This window comes from Neofelis nebulosa, chromosome 14 (genome assembly GCF_028018385.1).
Source record: "Neofelis nebulosa isolate mNeoNeb1 chromosome 14, mNeoNeb1.pri, whole genome shotgun sequence".
Classification (NCBI taxonomy): Eukaryota; Metazoa; Chordata; class Mammalia; order Carnivora; family Felidae; genus Neofelis; species Neofelis nebulosa.
Window position 1 is genome coordinate 17,282,348 of NC_080795.1, and position 18,309 is coordinate 17,300,656.

The 18,309-nt window shown below is 36.0% G+C and overlaps 1 protein-coding gene across 5 annotated transcripts in view; it reads left to right on the plus strand.

Moving 5' to 3' along the window:
- Nucleotides 1-18,309, plus strand: part of SGK3 (serum/glucocorticoid regulated kinase family member 3) — a 149,167-nt gene that overhangs the window by 98,800 nt on the left and 32,058 nt on the right. For all 5 annotated transcript variants that reach the window (XM_058699732.1, XM_058699731.1, XM_058699734.1 and 2 more), the window contains 3 exons: nucleotides 3,232-3,307; nucleotides 11,234-11,321; nucleotides 16,268-16,317. In XM_058699732.1, coding sequence (XP_058555715.1) covers nucleotides 3,232-3,307; nucleotides 11,234-11,321; nucleotides 16,268-16,317 — 214 coding nt within the window. The remainder of the gene's footprint in view (nucleotides 1-3,231; nucleotides 3,308-11,233; nucleotides 11,322-16,267; nucleotides 16,318-18,309) is intronic.

Consider the following 18,309-nt stretch of genomic DNA (forward strand, 5'->3'; position numbering starts at 1 on the left):
TAAAATGCTGCTATTGTTATAATAATAGTATAAATAGTATAATAACTATTTATAACAATAATACAATAATGTAATAGTAGTAGCAATAGTAATGATAATAACTGTGCTATTATTTGAGTTCCTTCCTGTAAAGTAGCTCTTTTACCTCTATTTCATGCATGAGGAAAATAGAGAGTTAGCAAGGTTAAGACACTGTCCCCAGCCACACAGCTAATAAATGATAGATAGAATTACATTCATCTGGTTTGTTCTCTTTCACTTCACTCTATTGTCTGGTTTATGCCTGGTACCTTTAGAAACAAAATTCACAATCTTTTATGTTCATGTTATCTTAAAACGAAAAATTACTTGTTTGGAACATTACAAAAATCTTAACTTTGTTTCCTAATCTGAAAGGTGTGGGTTAAGACTAAAGAATCTCCATGGTCCCCATGGGCTCTAAAACTCCTTTGATGATGAAAATAGGTCACTGTGGCCACCAGTAGCAGTATTAGCACTAAAACTCTAGGTTTCCTCAAGTCAAGAGTTTGATGATGTTTTTACCCTATCCTACGGTATTGGAAATTGGGTCCTCTTCGTTCATTTTCTTGAAGCAGTGAAATGACAGAGAAATCGGTATAGGTCAGTTTCATACTTACTGTGGAGACTGAAGCTTTCATTTTGTCTAAACTTTGAGTTCTTTTCAGTCTCTAACTGAAACTTCTTGAATGACAACAGATACATTCATATAAGTTCTTAGAGAGATTTTTAAAAATATCTCTTTCCAACTATAATTCTTAAAGATAATATGTCAGCTTTATGTAAACTTTTGGAATTTATCCAGTAATGAGCTTGTTAGCCATTTCAGTTTTACCTGGAATTTTTTCAGATATTTGCATGTTTAATGTTGATCTAAAAATTAAGTGTGGAATTTCCCCTAAACTCTGACCACTGTAGGCCTCTTTTTCCATTTATTGACTTCTTTGTTTTCTTATGTCAGGCTTTCTATAGGGCCTTTAAAACTTTAAAATCAGTAATGGAAGTGGAAAGCACTTAGTAGCACTTCGTGAACTTCCTTAGTTCACAAAGGAAGGAAAATTACAGTTGGTCTCCCAATATAAAATGTACTTTTAGTAAGTCTCCGTAGAACAATTTAAAGCTGTTTCCCTATAATCATTAGGTTTTCTCTAAATATTTCAAATGTAGTCATTCATTTTAGTTTTCTCCCTTATGTTAACTTACTAAGCTCAGTTCCTGAAAAATAACTGTTTCAAGTATAGTTTCTAATGTAAGCCTTGCATATGCTTTCTGTCTTGTGATAACAAAGAATGCCCTTGGAAGAGTTTTATAAGATACTTTCCTGAGGGGGTGCCTGGGTGGCTCAGTCGGTTGAGTGTCCGCCTTGGGCTCAGGTCATGATCTCACGGTTCATGGGTTCGAGCCCCGCATTGGGCTCTGTGCTGACAGCTCAGAGCCTGTAGCCTGCTTCAGATTCTGTCTTCCCCTCTCTCTCTGTCCTTCCCCTGCTCACACTCTGTCACTCTTTCTCTTGAAAAATACATAAAAACATTAAAAAAAATTTTTTTTAAAGATACGTTCCTGAAATTCTTCAAGAAATTCACAGTCGAACAAGAAAAAAATACTAAGTGCATCTGATCTAAGAGACCAGATCTAATTTCTATTTGTTCTTTTATAGCCATACCTTATATTTAAGAAATGGAAATAAACGTACGTGACTAGAAACTACCTATAATTTTGGTGTCAAAACGCTATACATTAAAAGCTTTATTGAGTAAAAATAATTGTATTGAACCAAAACTCATTTTTAAGTTGAATATTGTTTCCAGATTTTATTGAGACATTCACCAAGTGTCCTATTTTTCCATTTTTAGAGTATATGTCTTAAGAATCAGGATTTAGGATGATGGATTTTTAACCCCACAACAACAAATAACAAAACAATGAAAGTGGTTAAAGATTGTGCTATCTCTTCCAGGCATTCTACTGTAAACTTATGCGTTCTCTCAATCCTATAACAGAATTACTAGGTATAAATGTTATCCTCATTTTACAAGTAAGGATTTAAGTCTTCGGTTCAGGGTCAGTTAGCTAGTAAGTAGCAGAAACAAGATATTTGAATTAAGTTTTCTATTTCCAAGAAACTTTTGTACTTAACCTTTATTGCTAAAACTACTCTTGCATGGTCCTTAATTATCAATAGTACAGACACTTCTGAAACTGCTGGACAGTTGTTCTTTAGGAGTGTTCCATTGTATCTTTCAGGGGATGTTTAGCAGCAGTTTTTTAGCAGGCAAATTTTGGTGATACTCAACCAGTTAATCACCATTCCCCAGTTACAAGGACTACCAGTAATTCTTGTTTTTTTTATCTTAATTAGTAGGATTTTTCAGTCACCAGTGTCATAGTGTTAATTTTTATTCATTGCCTGGTAGTACTTGAGGAATTGGACAAAGCAAACCACCTTTCCATGTTTTATTTTGTTTAATATTTGTTTTTAATGTTTGTTTATTTTGAGAGAGAGAGACAGAGAGACAGAGCATGAGTGGGGCATGAGATAGACAGATACACAGAAGCCAAAGCAGGCTCCAGGCTCTGAGCTGTCAGCACAGAGCCTGATGAGGGGCTTGAACTCACGAGCTATGAGATCATGACCTGAGCCAAAGGTGGACGAATAACTGACTGAGCCACCCAGGCACCCCTACCTCTCCAAGTTTCGTAATGAGTCTATTTAGAACCTAAAATAGGCATTTCTTTGGAGAGTTTTCTTTTGGGAGATATGTTTTCTGCTTGATTTTAATTTTATAATCATTGTATTTATAGACTTAAATATATATATTTCTTTTTAATTTTTTTTTCAATGTTTTTAATTTATTTTTGGGACAGAGAGAGACAGAGCATGAATGGGGGAGGGGCAGAGAGAGAGGGAGACACAGAATCGGAAACAGGCTCCAGGCTCCGAGCCATCAGCCCAGAGCCTGACGCGGGGCTCGAACTCACGGACCGCGAGATCGTGACCTGGCTGAAGTCGGACGCTTAACCGACTGCGCCACCCAGGCGCCCCTTAAATATATATATTTCTAAGTATTTCTTATTGTAGATCAGGAAACATGAATTAAATAGCTTCTTGATCAGAATTCACTGTCTTGCGCTTGTCTATTCTTATATAACTGTATTGATGATAATTACATAATCTGATGTTAAATAATCCTAATAGTTTGTCTCTCTTAACAGATTTTATTAAACAAAGAAGAGCAGGACTGAATGAATTCATTCAGAACTTAGTTAGATATCCAGAACTTTACAACCAGTAAGTAATTTTTATGGTTTTAAAGAGGCGCTGAAACCAAACCTAAGAATAATGAATAAGCTACTGATCTAGACTTTATACGTTCTGTGGAATGTTACTGTGCTGTATATGTTTGTAAAATTATCAAGCTGTTTTTCCCTGGTATTCTTTTTTTTTTATTAAAAAAAATTTTTTTTTTTAACGTTTATTTCTTTTTGAGACAGAGAGAGACAGAGCGTGAACAGGGGAGGGTCAGAGAGAGGGAGACACAGAATCTGAAACAGGCTCCAGGCTCTGAGCTGTCAGCACAGAGCCCGACGCGGGGCTCGAACCCACGGACTGCGAGATCATGACCTGAGCTGAAGTCGGCCGCTTAACCCACTGAGCCACCCAGGCGCCCCTCCCTGGTATTCTTAAAACTCCTTTTCCTCCCATCAACTCAAGGCCCTGGTTATCTTCTTTCTTCCTTTTGTACTTGTATTAGTTTTGTAGATTAAACTTAAAAGAAATTTGCATAGCCCATAGTTAAGACACTTTTCTAACTGTATTTATTCATGTTATATTTATACTTGCATTCAAAAAGGATTTGTTAAATCACTATACTGTATACCTGAAACTAATATTACACTGTAATGTTAACTAACTGGAATTCAGATAAAACCTTTTTTTTAAATTTTTTTTTAACATTTATTCATTTTTGAGAGAAAGAGACAGAGTATGAGCAGGGGAGGGACAGAGAGAGAAGGAGACACAGAATCCGAAGCAGGCTCCAGGCTCTGAGCTGTCAGCACAGAGCCTGACACAGAGCTCGAACTCACGGACCACGAGATCATGACCTGAGCTGAAGTCAGATGCTTAACTGACTGAGCCACCCAGGAGCCCCTAGATAAAACCTTTTTTTAAAAAGCATTTATGAAGTACCTGCTGTATGCATTGGTATATAAGGAGAACTTTCCAAAGGCACAGGCTAGTCTAGTGGGAGAAGCAGACATGTAAATCAGCAATTAAAGGTAGATAAGTTTTATGATAGAAGTGCTGGAAGATAATGGAGAAAAATGTGGCCAGCTTTTCTTCAGAGGAGGTCAAGCAAGGCTTCCTGGAATTTAAAGGATGTGCAGTTGTTCAGGAAAAGGTAGGGAGAGAGCATCCAGACAAAGGGGGCAGAATCTGCAAAAAGCCTGACATATTGAAGATACTTATGTGTTTACATTTCATCTCATGTTAATGAGTTTAAGCTTCTTTCTGTAGGCCAGCAACTCCTGATGAAGTCAGAAGTCAGCAGCTCCTTATGAAGTTCCTCTATAGGAACATATAGGTAGATCCATGGTTTGAGATGTGTTTTCAGTTGAGTTTGATAATTCATGGGTATTCATTATATTTATTATGATTTTTAATTTACATATATGTTACCTACATTATCTTATTTTTACAATTTTTTTTTTAATGTTTATTCATCTTTGATAACAACAGAGACAGAGCACAAGTGGGGAAGGGACAGAGAGAGAGGGAGACACAGAGTCTGAAGCAGGCTCCAAGCTCTGAGCTGTCAGTACAGAGCCCGATGCGGGGCTCAAACTCGCAAGCTGTGAGATCGTGACCTGAGCCAAAGTCGGACACTTAACCGACTGAGCCACCCAGGTGCCCCCTACATTGTTTTGTATATATAAAGTATTGTGTTCTAAGAAGAAGTAAAGGGGATAAAGTAAAATATCTGGGGAGCTTTTCCATAGCTCTCCTATCTGTGTAGACATGAAGATTGCCTTATAGACAGTGATGCAAACAGGACACCCTTTAATAGTCTTTTCAGAATCACAGCCTGAAGGACTGTATATTTAGCAGTTCTAAAACAAGTGACTACCATTTGTGTAGTTCTTCACAGGATAATTATTGAGGGCTTGTACCATTCTGAGCAAGTCCTCTGACCTCTTTTTTTAACTTAATTTAATTTATTAAATTAGTAAAATTCTAGAACTGGACCTCCTCTGACCAAGGTCTCCTGCCCAGTGCTTTGGATTTTCCCTCAATGCTCACAGGTAGGATAAGCTCAGGGAGAGGTGTGGCACCTGTGGTACCTCTGGGGTTAGCCAGTGCATTAAGGAGCAGGTGCCTTTCCATCCTGAGCCTCTAGCAAGTAACAAACACAAAATTAGGGAGGATCTTTGAACTCAGGGTTTGTACATCTGGTCTTTTCCTCAGCAAAGAGCCTTTTGTGATTCGGCTCTCTGTATAATAATTTTTTAAACACTATGCCTTTGCCCTAGGACAAATTCTGTGTCTTCATCTTAGATCCATCCCTCTAATCTTTAATTTTTGCTGTATGCACTTATTACTTCTAATTGGCATATTAGTGGCTTGTTTTAAATATAATGTATACATTAAGAGGTCGAACTTGTCTTCTTTGATAGAGCCTCATATGGAATAAGTATAGAATAAATGGTGGTGATGGATATTATTTCTCCTGACATTTTGAAGTGTTACTCAGAACTTCTAACACTCTATATTAAGTTCTAAATATTCATCCTGGATCTGGAAAGTAATATTATAAAAATGTTATATTTGGTATTAAAATTCAACTAAAAGCAATTTGATTATATTAATTTTAATTATACATTTGAAATACACATACCATAAAATACACAATTCTTAAGTATACAACCCAGTGGATTTATACGTACATATACAACCTGTAACTACCACGATTCTATTCATGGTTGAGGACATTTCCAGTACTTCAAAAATAAATAGCCAAGAGTTTTTTCAAACTTAATTTTTAACTGATGTTTTCTTTTTAATAAAAAAAATGACATTTCATATTTTCTGAATCTCATCTTGATGTTAACCAAGCTTTGCTAATTTTCACACTTTTCATTTAAACATCAAACTATAAAATAGTACACATTTAAGAGAGCAAGAAGAGAAGCCAATCATCAAGTGTATTTCGAACACTTACTATGTGCCTCTTATTCCCATTTAGGGAAATGCACTTTAAAAATACTTCTACTTGAAAAAAAAAAAAAATACTTCTACTTGATAAGGTGCCTGGCTGGCCCAGTCAGTGGAGCATGTGACTCTTGATCTTGGATTTATGAGTTCAAGCCCCATGGTGGGTGTAGAGATTACTTAAAAGTGAAATCTTAAAAAAAATAGGAAAAAAAGTACCTTTATTTGCTTATGTTAAAACAATTTTATTGGGGTGCCTGGCTGAGCCAGGTGGCTCAGTCAGTTGAGCGTCCGACTTCGGCTCAGGTCATGATCTCACAGTTTGTGGGTTCGAGTCCCTTGTCGGGCTCTGTGCTGACAGCTCAGAGCCTGGAGTCTGCTACAGATTCTGTGTCTCCCTCTCCCTCTGCCCAACCCCCCCCCCCCCCCACTCTCACTCTGTCTCTCTCTCCTTCAAAAATAAATAAACATTAAAAAAAACGTTTAAAACAATTTTATTAAAATTTATTTTTAAAATTATTTAAAAACTGGAATAAGGCAGGTTGACATTTCTCTGATCTCTGAATAAAAAAGGGTTTTCTGAACATATTGGCAATGCATGATACATGTAAAGTAAAACAATGACAAATTTGACTTAGTAAAAACTTTTGAACCCCAGAAATCACAAGTGAAGTTAAAAACCAAAAGTGTAGAAAAAGTTTCCCATAATAAAGAACAGTAGATAAATCTGCTTCATCTAGAAAGAGCTTGTGCAGACGGAACACACTTAAGACACCAAAAGAAATGGACAGAGCCCTTTAATGATGTATAAAAGAGGAGATGCAAGTGGCTGATTACCAGAGAAACTAAACATTTCTGTATTATTTAAGAAATGCAAGTTGGGGGGTACCTGGGTGGCTCAGTCGGTTAAGCGTCTGACTTCGGCTCAGGTCATGTTCTCACAGCCCGTGAGTTGGAGCCCCGTGTTGGGCTCTGTGCTGACAGCTCGGAGCCTGGAGCCTGCTTTGGATTCTGTGTCTGCCTCTCTCTCCGACCCTCTGCTGCTCATGCTGTGTCTCTCTCTGTCTCAGAAATAAATAAACATTAAAAAAAATTTTTTTTTAAAATGCAAGTTGGAGTAAAAATACCTTATTTTAGCTTTATTGCAGCGTAACACATACAGAAAAGACCACAAGTCATGATTATGCAGCTTAATGAACTACGAGAAGGTGAATGCATCTGAGTTGCCAGCCCCCAGGCCAAGAAATGTAGAACATTACTTGCATACCTGAATCCCCTCACATGCCTCCCCTCGACCACTGTTGCTTCGTTCCTTCCCAAAGATAACTGTTCTCCTGATTTTTAGCAGGAAAGATTAATGTGCCATTTTTGTACTTTATAATAAATGGAATCATACAATATTCTCTATCTGGCTTATTTTCATATTTATTTTTGAGAGAGAGAGAGAATGAGCAGGGGAGGGGCAGAGAGCAAGGGAGACACAATCTGAAGCACGCTCCAGGCTCCAAGCTGTCAGCACAGAGCCCGGTGCGGGGCTCGAACCCATGAACTGTGAGATCATAATCTAAGCCAAAGTCAGACTCTCAACTGACTGAGCTACCCAGGCACCCCTTTATCTGGCTTATTTTCAACCATGTGAGAGTCATTCATGTTGTTGCATATAGCTATAATCTGTTGATTTCCATTGCTGTATATTATCCCATTGTATGAATATACTCCATTTTATACATTTTACTGCTCAGATGCACATTTGAGTTGTTTTTGTTTTATTGTGAATAATGTTGCCATTAACATGTGCAGATATTTCTGATGTACTTGGAGTAGAACTTCTGGGTTGTATGCTATGTATATGTTTAACCTTAGGGGATAATGTTAAACATGTTTTCCAGAGTGATTGTACCAAATAATATTTCCACTATCCATTTATAAGATCACGTTGCTCACCTCACCAACACTTAGTATTGTTAGCCGTTCTGGTAAGTGGGTTGTAGTATCTTACTGTTGCTTTATTTGTATTTCACTAATTACTAATACCTTTTCTTTAAATTACTGTTTTTCACTTTTAAATTATTAGAGATAATAATATAAACCGAAATATTTAATGCCAATCAGAGCTGGAGAGAGTCTTCAGGATATTCATACACTGCTGGGAGAGAATAAATTAGTATAGCCTTTCTGGAAATCAGCTTAACAAACTATATTTAAAACCTGAAAATGGTTTATAATTCAGACCAAATAATTTTGTTTTTAAAAATCATGAATGCACAAAGATTATCAATCACAACTTTATAGCAGTGAAAATTCTATAGTAAAAATTTGGAATCTTTGTATCCATCTATGTATCCTAAAATGAAAGAATCATTGAGTAGCATTTAGTGCATTCTCACTGTACAACAGTATACATCTATCAAAAGTGACTGTTTACAAAGACTTTTTAACAACACAGGGAAATGTTCGTGATGTAATTTTTATGTGAAAAACATTAAAAATATTTTAAATAGAAGATGGTCTTAGTGGTACAGAAAAAAAGATTAAAATAAAATACCACCAAGATACTAGTAGTAGTTGCTTCTGTGTGATAAGATTAAAGATCCTTACCCTCACCTTTAAAAATTTTTTTATTGAGGGTCCCCTGGCTGGCTCAGTTGGTTAAGTGTCTGACTTTGGCTCAGGTCATGATCTCACAGTTCATGAGTTTGAGCCCTGTGTTGGGCTCTGTGCTGACACCTTGGAGCCTGGAACTTTCTTCAAGTTCTGTTTCTCTTTCTCTCTCTCTCTCTCTCTCTCTCTCTCTCTCTCTCTCTCTCTCTCTCTCTCTTCCTCCCTCCCTCTGCCCCCCCCCGCCCTTCTCCCGCTTGCGCACGTGCTCTCTCTCTCTCTCTCTCTCTCTCAAAAATAAACCTTAAAAATTTTTTTTAATTTTTTTTTATTGAGATAAAATTCACATAAATATAATTCACCCTTTTAACTGTTTTCAAAAGTATACAATTTAGTGATGTTTAATATAGTCACAGTGCTATGCAACCATCGCCACTATCCTATTCTGTTGTCTCAAGCCTAATCTAACATTAACATCACTCCAGAAAGAGACTGCAGTTGACCCTTGAAAAATACGCATTTGAACTTTGCAGGTCCACTTATGCATGGATTATTTTTTGGTACAGTACTGTAAATGTATTTTCTCTTTATGATTTTCTTAACATTTTTTTCTCTAGGATACTTTATTGTAAGAATACGCTATATAAAACACATAACACAAAATAAGGGTTAATCAACTGTTTATGTTATTGGTAAGGCTTCAGGTCAACAGTACGCTGTTAGTAATTAAGTTTTGGGGGAGTCAAAAGTTACACATGGATTTTCAAGTGCATGGGGCATCAGGGCCCCTAAACCCCCATGTTCTTTAAGGGTCAGCTGTACTTTTGAATTTCTCCTATCACCCAGCCCTTAGCAACCACTAATCTACTTTTCTGTTACTGTGAATTTGCTTATTCTGGACATGGCGTATAAATGAGGTCATATAATATGTGATCTTTTTTGTCTTTTGTTTTTTCAGCATACTGTTTTTGAGGCTCATCCATGCAATATCATATGTCAGTACTTCATTCTTTTGTATGGCAGAATAATATTCCTTTGTATGGATATGCTACATTTTGTCCATTTTTCAGTTAATGGACAGTTGGGTTGTTACTACTTTCTGGCTATTGTGAATAATGCTGCTTATGAACATTTGTGAGTTTTTGAATGGATGTGTTTTTATTTCTCTTGGGTACACATGCTAGGAGTGGAATTGCTTAATATATGGAGTTTCTACATTTAACTTTTTTAGGAACTGCCAAACTGTTATCCATAGTGGCTATACTAATTTACATTCTCACCAGCTCCTCACGTTTTTGAAAATTATTTTTTGGAGCACCTGGGTGGCTCAGTCAGTTAAGCAGCTGACTTCAGCTCAGGTCATGATCTCACTGTTCATGGGTTCAAGCCCTGCATCGGGCTCTGTGCTGGCAGCTCACAGCCTGGAGCCTGCTTCAGATTCTGTGTCTCCCTCTATCTCTGCCCCTCCCTGCTTGCTATGTTTCCCTTTCTCAAAAATAATAAACATTAAAAAAAAATTTTAATAAAAAATAAAAAAATAAAAATTATTTTTCATCTTTCTGACTTTCTTAGTAAGGCCTTTTATTTTAGTCCACTTTTTTTTTCTCTTCATGTTTGATCTTCATACCCATCTCTTCATCCCTACTGTTGATCCCTACTTGAATATGTTTGTTATATGTCTTCGGATATTTGTTTATTGGGTGCTCCTTCATGTCTGTGAATATTTAAAATATACAAAATGATACTGTGCTACATGGTTCCTTGTTTCTGACTCTTGAGTGGAATTCTCTGGGTCGTTAACCATAGCTTTACTAGTTTCTCTATTGGTGGATGCCTATTTTTCTGATTTATTACTATAGAGAAAGTTGCTGTGAGTATCCTAGTTACATGTCTTTCACTGAACCTGTACAGAATTTTCTTGTGGTTTATTCCTACAACTGGAAATTATGGGCCCTACACAGTTTAACCAATATTGCCAAATTCCTTTTCAGAAAAGTTTCCTCATTTTACTTTCTTACTAGCAATGCATGAGGGTGTCTCTTTCCCTATGTCCCTATCAACTTTTGATATTATCTGTCTTATTCTAGTCTTTGCCCATTAATGGACATAAAATGGTATCTCATTTGTTGTTTGACTTTGGATTTCTTTGATTATTAGTTAAGCTAGACATCTTTCTTACCATTTGGGGTTATTCTTTATGAACTGCCTGTTTTTATCTTTGATCATTTGTCAGGTGGATTCCCTATATTTAAAAACTTAATCAGCTTGTTACTTTTATAATAGTAGTGATGGATTGTCTTGGCATTCATACTGTAAATGCTATTACGGTTACTTTTATTTTCATTTTAAAAGGGAGAAAAGCTATAGAGATGCTTTTAAAGTTATAATAGAGTTAATTTTTGTTTTTAGTCCAGATGTCAGAGCATTCCTTCAAATGGACAGCCCAAAACATCAGTCAGATCCATCCGAGGATGAGGATGAAAGAAGCACTCAGAAGGTAGTAAGAGGGATTGTATTTTTTAACAGAAAAAGTGCCATTCCCCAAAGATGAAATTACTGGCAACTTGAGGGCAACATTTACTTAAAATGATGTAATCTCATCCATTGTAAATTTTCTACCCTGTAGAATGCAAAAAAACAAATGTGTACACCTCTTATTATTTCTTATAAAATTTATAAAATGAGTACTTTTATGATTAAAAAGTAATCCGTGGTAGTATTTAGTAGAAAGTTTTGAAAATAGTAAGAAGTATTTATCACTAACCAGACTAGTAATTTTTAACATTTTAGTGGTTTTTCAACTAATCTTCTCTTAATATATAGGGATTTTTTAGTTACCTAATTTTAATTATACAGTATATACGATTTTATATGCTGTTCTCTTCACTTTACATCTTAATTTTTGATCATTCTATGTCTTCATAATCATTAACATACTTAAACTATTGTTTTGAATTTTGACCAGCAGGAAAGGCCTTTTTAATCAGAATGTTAATTTAATACTTCTTCCTCTTCATTGCCAGGTTTTTATATGCAGAACAATCAGTACGCATGTGCCAGTTGGCATCAACTAAGTTTTATTCCTGTAGGTACATGCACATAATCAGTATGTGTTCCAAATAAAGAATAGGGTATTCTTATTTTTTTTAAACCAGTTGTGATAACCAATAAATAAATATAATAAGCTCTGGCTTATTATAATGATGTTTTCAACATTTACTTTAGAAAGTTACGTGGGAAAGGTAAATTATAGTAATTTAACCCAGAGAATTATTATTTAGCAATTAAAATTATAATGAAAACTATTAATATAAACACGGTAATACCTTTATAATTAAAATTGATGAAAGCTATATATATTTGCTAAATATATACATGAAAATCAGAGATGTTGCCTTAAAGTACATTTTTTGTCTTTATAATGTTGTGTTTTTTCATGGTTCTGTTTCTGTGTTTTAAAAGATAGTATCACTCGGAGCATTACTGTCCCATAGCTAAAATCTTCATTGGGAAAATAGTCCTATTCCTTTTTTGCAACTACTGTAAAGTAGTAATTTTACTTCTCTGATACCACTGGAGGGCTTTCAAGTTAAGAGAGCTGATTTATGTTTTCCATTTGTGACATGGTTGATCCCAGGACAACATAAAAGGATATTTTAATTTTATATCTGAAACTTGTCAAAAGAGAAACAACAAACTGGGAGAGCATTTGTAATAAGGCCTAAGAAGGGAAAACATTTATGTAAAAATATATAGATGGATTTTTGAAAAGAATGATATTTAAAGCTCTGTAGATAAAAAGCAAAGGGACATGAAGAAATACTGTTCGTAAACAGACATGTGGGAAATGTTAACCTCAGTGCCAACAACAAGTGAAATTTTTAAAATAGAGATTTTTTTCTCTCTACCAAATTAACAAAAATGTAAATAAAATACTTCAGGACTGATAAGGGTAAGGCACAGCAGGCATCCCTGCCTGGGCTTTCCTGGCACCGCTATAATTTGACAGTTTGGCAGTGTGTATCAAACATGAAAATATTCAGGTCATTTAGGAGTTGACGCAAATGAAATAATCCTTCACGCAGAAACAAACAAAGGTAATCATTTTAGTACGAAAAATTAGAATCAATGTAAATATAAACCAATTCAATAATGTTTGTCCCCATATATTGTACATTAAAAAAAATTTTTTTACGATTCCAGTCAGTTTTTCAAAGCTACGCAAAGACTGTGAAATTACTGCAATATTTGCAAAATCATCTGTTAATAAGATTATGGATTTTTTAAAAGCATCTTCCTGGTGTTTTCCATATTTTGTAACCATGTATATATATTTTTAATGCAAAAATGAAATATTAAAGACATTTTAAAGAAAATGTATATAATCCTGATTTTCCATGTTTTACTTGCTAATCACGTTGAGAGTATGTAGGTTTAGGTTATTTGAAAAATATCTTGCCTTGCTATAGGAGGCAGCTGGCTTTGAAGAAAGAACCAAATGAAGAGAGCTTCCTGAGTTCTGATTCCTGTCTCTACCACTTTTGACCTTAGATCTGAATTCTATTTCCTTTCTCTTTTTTCATCCATAAAATCTGTAATTGGACTAGGATCTCTTGCAGTTTTTTTTTTTTTTAATTAAAAAAAATTTTTTTTTTCAACGTTTTTTATTTATTTTTGGGACAGAGAGAGACAGAGCATGAACGGGGGAGGGGCAGAGAGAGAGGGAGACACAGAATCGGAAACAGGCTCCAGGCTCCGAGCCATCGGCCCAGAGCCTGACGCGGGGCTCGAACTCACGGACCGCGAGATCGTGACCTGGCTGAAGTCGGACGCTTAACCGACTGCGCCACCCAGGCGCCCCTCTCTTGCAGTTTTAAAATACAGATAAAAAGAATCTGTTCAGAAAAGGGAATAAGGTGTACTTTATCTTACAGCTATAGCTATTTATTAAGGACTTCTAAGTGGATAACTAAATTAATAGCCAGAAAATATCTTCGAGGACATCAGGACCTTTCCCCTTACTTAGAGAAAAATAGAGTCCAAGAAACATGCTTTTGTTTAATTATCATTAATTATTAATGATAATTATGCTGTTAATAAACTATAACACACCCTCAGTTTAATGATTAACTGTAATCTTTAAAAATAGTAGGTAGTAGGGTACCTCAGACAGTTCAGCAACCGACTCTTGATTTTGGCTCAGGTCATCATCTCACGGGTTCCTGAAATAGGGTACTGCTGATAGCTCAGAGCCTGCTTGGGATTCTCTTTCTCTGTCCTCCCCCATGAACATGTGTGCACCTTTGCTCAAAATAAATAAATAAAACTTTTTTTTTAAAAGGTCTTGGGGCGCCTGGGTGGCGCAGTCGGTTAAGCGTCCGACTTCAGCCAGGTCACGATCTCGCGGTCCGTGAGTTCGAGCCCCGCGTCAGGCTCTGGGCTGATGGCTCGGAGCCTGGAGCCTGCTTCCGATTCTGTGTCTCCCTCTCTCTCTGCCCCGCCTCCGTTCATGCTCTGTCTCTCTCTGTCTAAAAATAAATTAAAAAACGTTGAAAAAAAAATTAAAAAAATAAAAAATAAAAAAAAATAAAAGGTCTTAAAAATAGTAGGTAAAAAATTAATTATGTTTCCCAATAATTTTCATTATTATTTTGGAAATATGCTCTGTTAGGAAAATCATTGCTATGTAATGAAATCTTTTTATGTATCGGTGCTAATTCAGGGCACAAGTTGCCCTTGTTTAATCCATGCTTACTGCCTCCTCTTCCCTCACCTATATAATATATAAAGAAAGTTAATTGAATGGAAAAGTGATCCAGTTTCTGCACATTCATTCAAAGAATAAGTGTATTGAAATTGTAATTTAGTTTGGATTATGTTATCAGATTCTCGGAAACACTATAATATATAAACAGAAAAGATTACTCCATGTTAAAATTACGACACAATAGGATCTCGTTTCATGAACCAGATTTTTTACACATTTTTTTTTTTTTTGGTCTTGTGCTAGATTGTATGGTTCTCTAAATTTCTGTCTTCTGGGGACTGAAAATGTAGTACTTGAAAATTTTTCATGTAAAGATATTGGTAGAAAATAAATTTGTAAGTAGGAAACTGGTGTCAATATTGTTATTTTTATAAGAAATGTATTATTATGCTTAGGAAATTTTGCCCTTTATTTTTCATTTTTTTAAAATTTATTTTGAGATAGAAAGGGCATGTGCGTGAGTGGCGGAGGGACAGAGAGAGGAAGAGAGAGAATCCCAAGCAGGCTCCGCACTGTCAGTGCAGAGCCCAGTGTGTCCTCGATCTCACAAACTGTGAGAGCATGACCTGTGCTGAAATCAAGAGTTGGATGCTTAACTGACTCAGCCACCCAGGCGCCCCTTTGCCCTTATTTTTAAAAGTAGTTTGCATTGTGGAGATTTTCTATAATTTTCAAATGAATTTAAGTGGAAATATATATGATCTATATCAATAATAAATTGCTTAGATAAAATTTTTTAGTTCTGATCTTAAAGAGAAAAGTTTTTACGACTTATTTTGTATCTATAACGTATGGAAGTATAATCATATAATAAGGCTCTAGTAAAAGTATGCATATTTGGAATATCTGCAGCTTTGTGATTGTATGTATAAAGAATTTCAAAGGGAATTTATGTGAAGCAGAATTCAGTTACACCTGGCTGTATAAAAAGTGCTCACACTAACAAGATCACTAGATTAGTTTTATGGGATTTGGGGATAAATTTCTAGCTAATTATTAGTGAACTAGAATCTTTTTTTAGTTAAATTGCTTTATGGCATAGTAGGTAAGTAAAGATTTGGTTCTAAATTAATACTAGGGATTAAATTTATGTTAATTATTGTAAAGAAAAAAGACTGTCTAAAATTTTTGTTAGACCACAGTGGTGGAATTAGAAAGAAAAACACTCCTGTCTGTGTGTATTTGCTTTAGAAATAAGTCTGTCTCCTATAATTTGATCCAGCATCTGCAGTCTTCATCATCATCATATTATTTCCATGTCATAAAATTAATGAGCAGTTATTTGAAAATTTGAAACACAGGTAGCCACTTGAACCAGTTTTTAAATGTAAAAATGGTCCCTTGTAAATTGTGGTTTCTACACCCACCTCATCCAAGGAGCTTTCCCCAGTTTACTTCATTCATTTGACAACTTTGAGCTTCATTCCTGTGTTATTTTTTTCCTTACAACTGCTCTTGCAATTTGTCATAAAAATGTGTGTTTATATTGGTTGTGTGTTTCCAAATAAGTTTATGCATTTAATAAGAATTAGGACTTCAGTTTTCTTTAACATGGCTATACATCCAATATCTATGGGAGAGTTATACACATTTTATTTCAGAACCATTTATTTTATTGACTGATAATCTTTGAAGTGTTATTAACAGTGTTACTGTTTTTTCCCCCATCTCGATAGCTACACTCTACCTCACAGAACATCAACCTGGGACCATCTGGAAATCCTCAGTAAGTTTAATTTGTTTCAAAAATCCTCTAACTGAATTCTAGGAAGACCTGTCTTGTGAATGTGCAGGTATACATAATTATATCAGTTTAACTAGAACCCTATAAAATACAATAACCATAGTTATGGTGAATATAATGCTATCATGTGCTTTGCTTATCTATTTTACTGTTCTAGCTTTCCATTGCTGTAACAGAGTTCTGAGGATTTTGTAAATCCACAGATTATTAATTTGGTTCTGCTGTTTTGCCATTGTCGTTTTTCTGGTGTGTGTGTGTGTGTGTGTGTGTGTGTGTGTGTGTGTGTGTGTGTGTCTGTGTGTGTGTAAAATCAGAAGACTGTATTTCTCAGGGGATCTTAAGTCGTCCTGGGAGGGACTTGGAGGGGCTCTGACAGAAGTATCCATGCAGGTCTAACACATATTCTCACTGGTGCTCTGTTTATTGGTGCAACCCTGGTTGTCAGCCAGCTTGTTCCAGAGGAGTCATGATGGACATTACCATAGTAAAGTCTATTGAACTTGTTCTAACCAGTTTCTCCCACAGTGCCATATTTTTTTGAGCACGGGGAAAACATTTTGAGGAACATCAGGAATGGCAAATGTAGATTTGAGTATTAGATCTTGATTTTGAGTATCAACTCCAGCAGTTCATTAGAAGTGAATGCCTAGATTGCTGAATACATAGGATTCCAGGGCCACTTCTTGGCTCAGTTTGAGGAATGCCCTGACAGATTAATGATACCTACCATGGTTTGGAGAAAGAGTATAATGTTTCTATCCTTACTTGTAATTATTCTTCAGTTTCATTGGATTAATTCTGAAGTAGTGTAGCTTTTCTCCCAAGACATTATGCTTCCCTCACTCTTTTGGTCCTCTTAGAGAGTGAGTAAAGACAGATAAAAAGTGGCGCAAGTGGGGCGCCTGAGTGGCTCAGTCGATTAAGCAGCCGACTTCAGCTCAGGTCACGATCTTGCAGTTTGTGAGTTCGAGCCCCACAGCAGGCTCTGTGCTGACAGCTCAGAGCCTGCACCTTGCTTCAGATTCTGTGTCTCCCTCTCTCTCTCTCTCTGTCCCTCCCCTGCTCGTGCTCTGTCTCTCTCTGTCTCTCAATAAATAAACGTTAAAAAAAAGAAAAAAAAAAAAGTGGCCCAAGGATTGGGTCCTGAGAGATGTCAGCATTGTAGTAAGGTCAGGGAGGAACCAGTAAAGGAGAAAAAAAAAAAAGAAGTTAGTAAAATAGGAGAAAAACTGGGAATGTGATGTCTCAAAAGCAGGTGAAGAAAGTGTGTCAAGGGGGGAGTAATTAACTATGTTAATGTTTCTGGTAAAGCAGGTAAGTGTTGAGAATTGACCATTGGGTTTGATAAATCATTGGCAACCTTTGTGAGCTGTTTCAGTGGTGTAATGGGTACAAACCCTGATAGGAAAGAGTTCAGGAGAGGACAGTGGGAATAGACAATGAATTTAAACCTCTTACTTGAAGAATTTTACTGCAAAGGAAAGCAAAGAAATGGAGTGGTAGCTGGAAGGGAGGTTTAGTTTTGAGCATGCTTTCCTGTCATCATACACTGAGTTCAGGCAGCACAGAAACAAACTCGCTTTCAGCTAGGGTTCATCACCAATAGTTAACAGTGGTGCCTTGGGTACGGCCTCAGTTAGCCTATTTACTATGTTTGAAAAATTTGCATGATTTTTTGCTATTTGTTTAAAAAAATTATTTCAGTATCTCGACATATCACTAAAGAACAAAATAGTCCAAAGAGCAGGTTCTTGAAGAAGAAAAACACCTGAGCTTAGTTAAGTATTTATCTCCCTAATCTTTACCTGTTATTATTTAACCTAGGCCTGGTGCTACTCTACTGTTTGAATTGGCCATTTATTTTGATAGTAAATTAAAGGAAATTTAAACTCTAAATGGAGGCATTATCTTCTCCTGAGTCCAATTTAAGATTCAGACCATGTTGAAGGAAACCTCTTTCCTGGCTGCTTACGC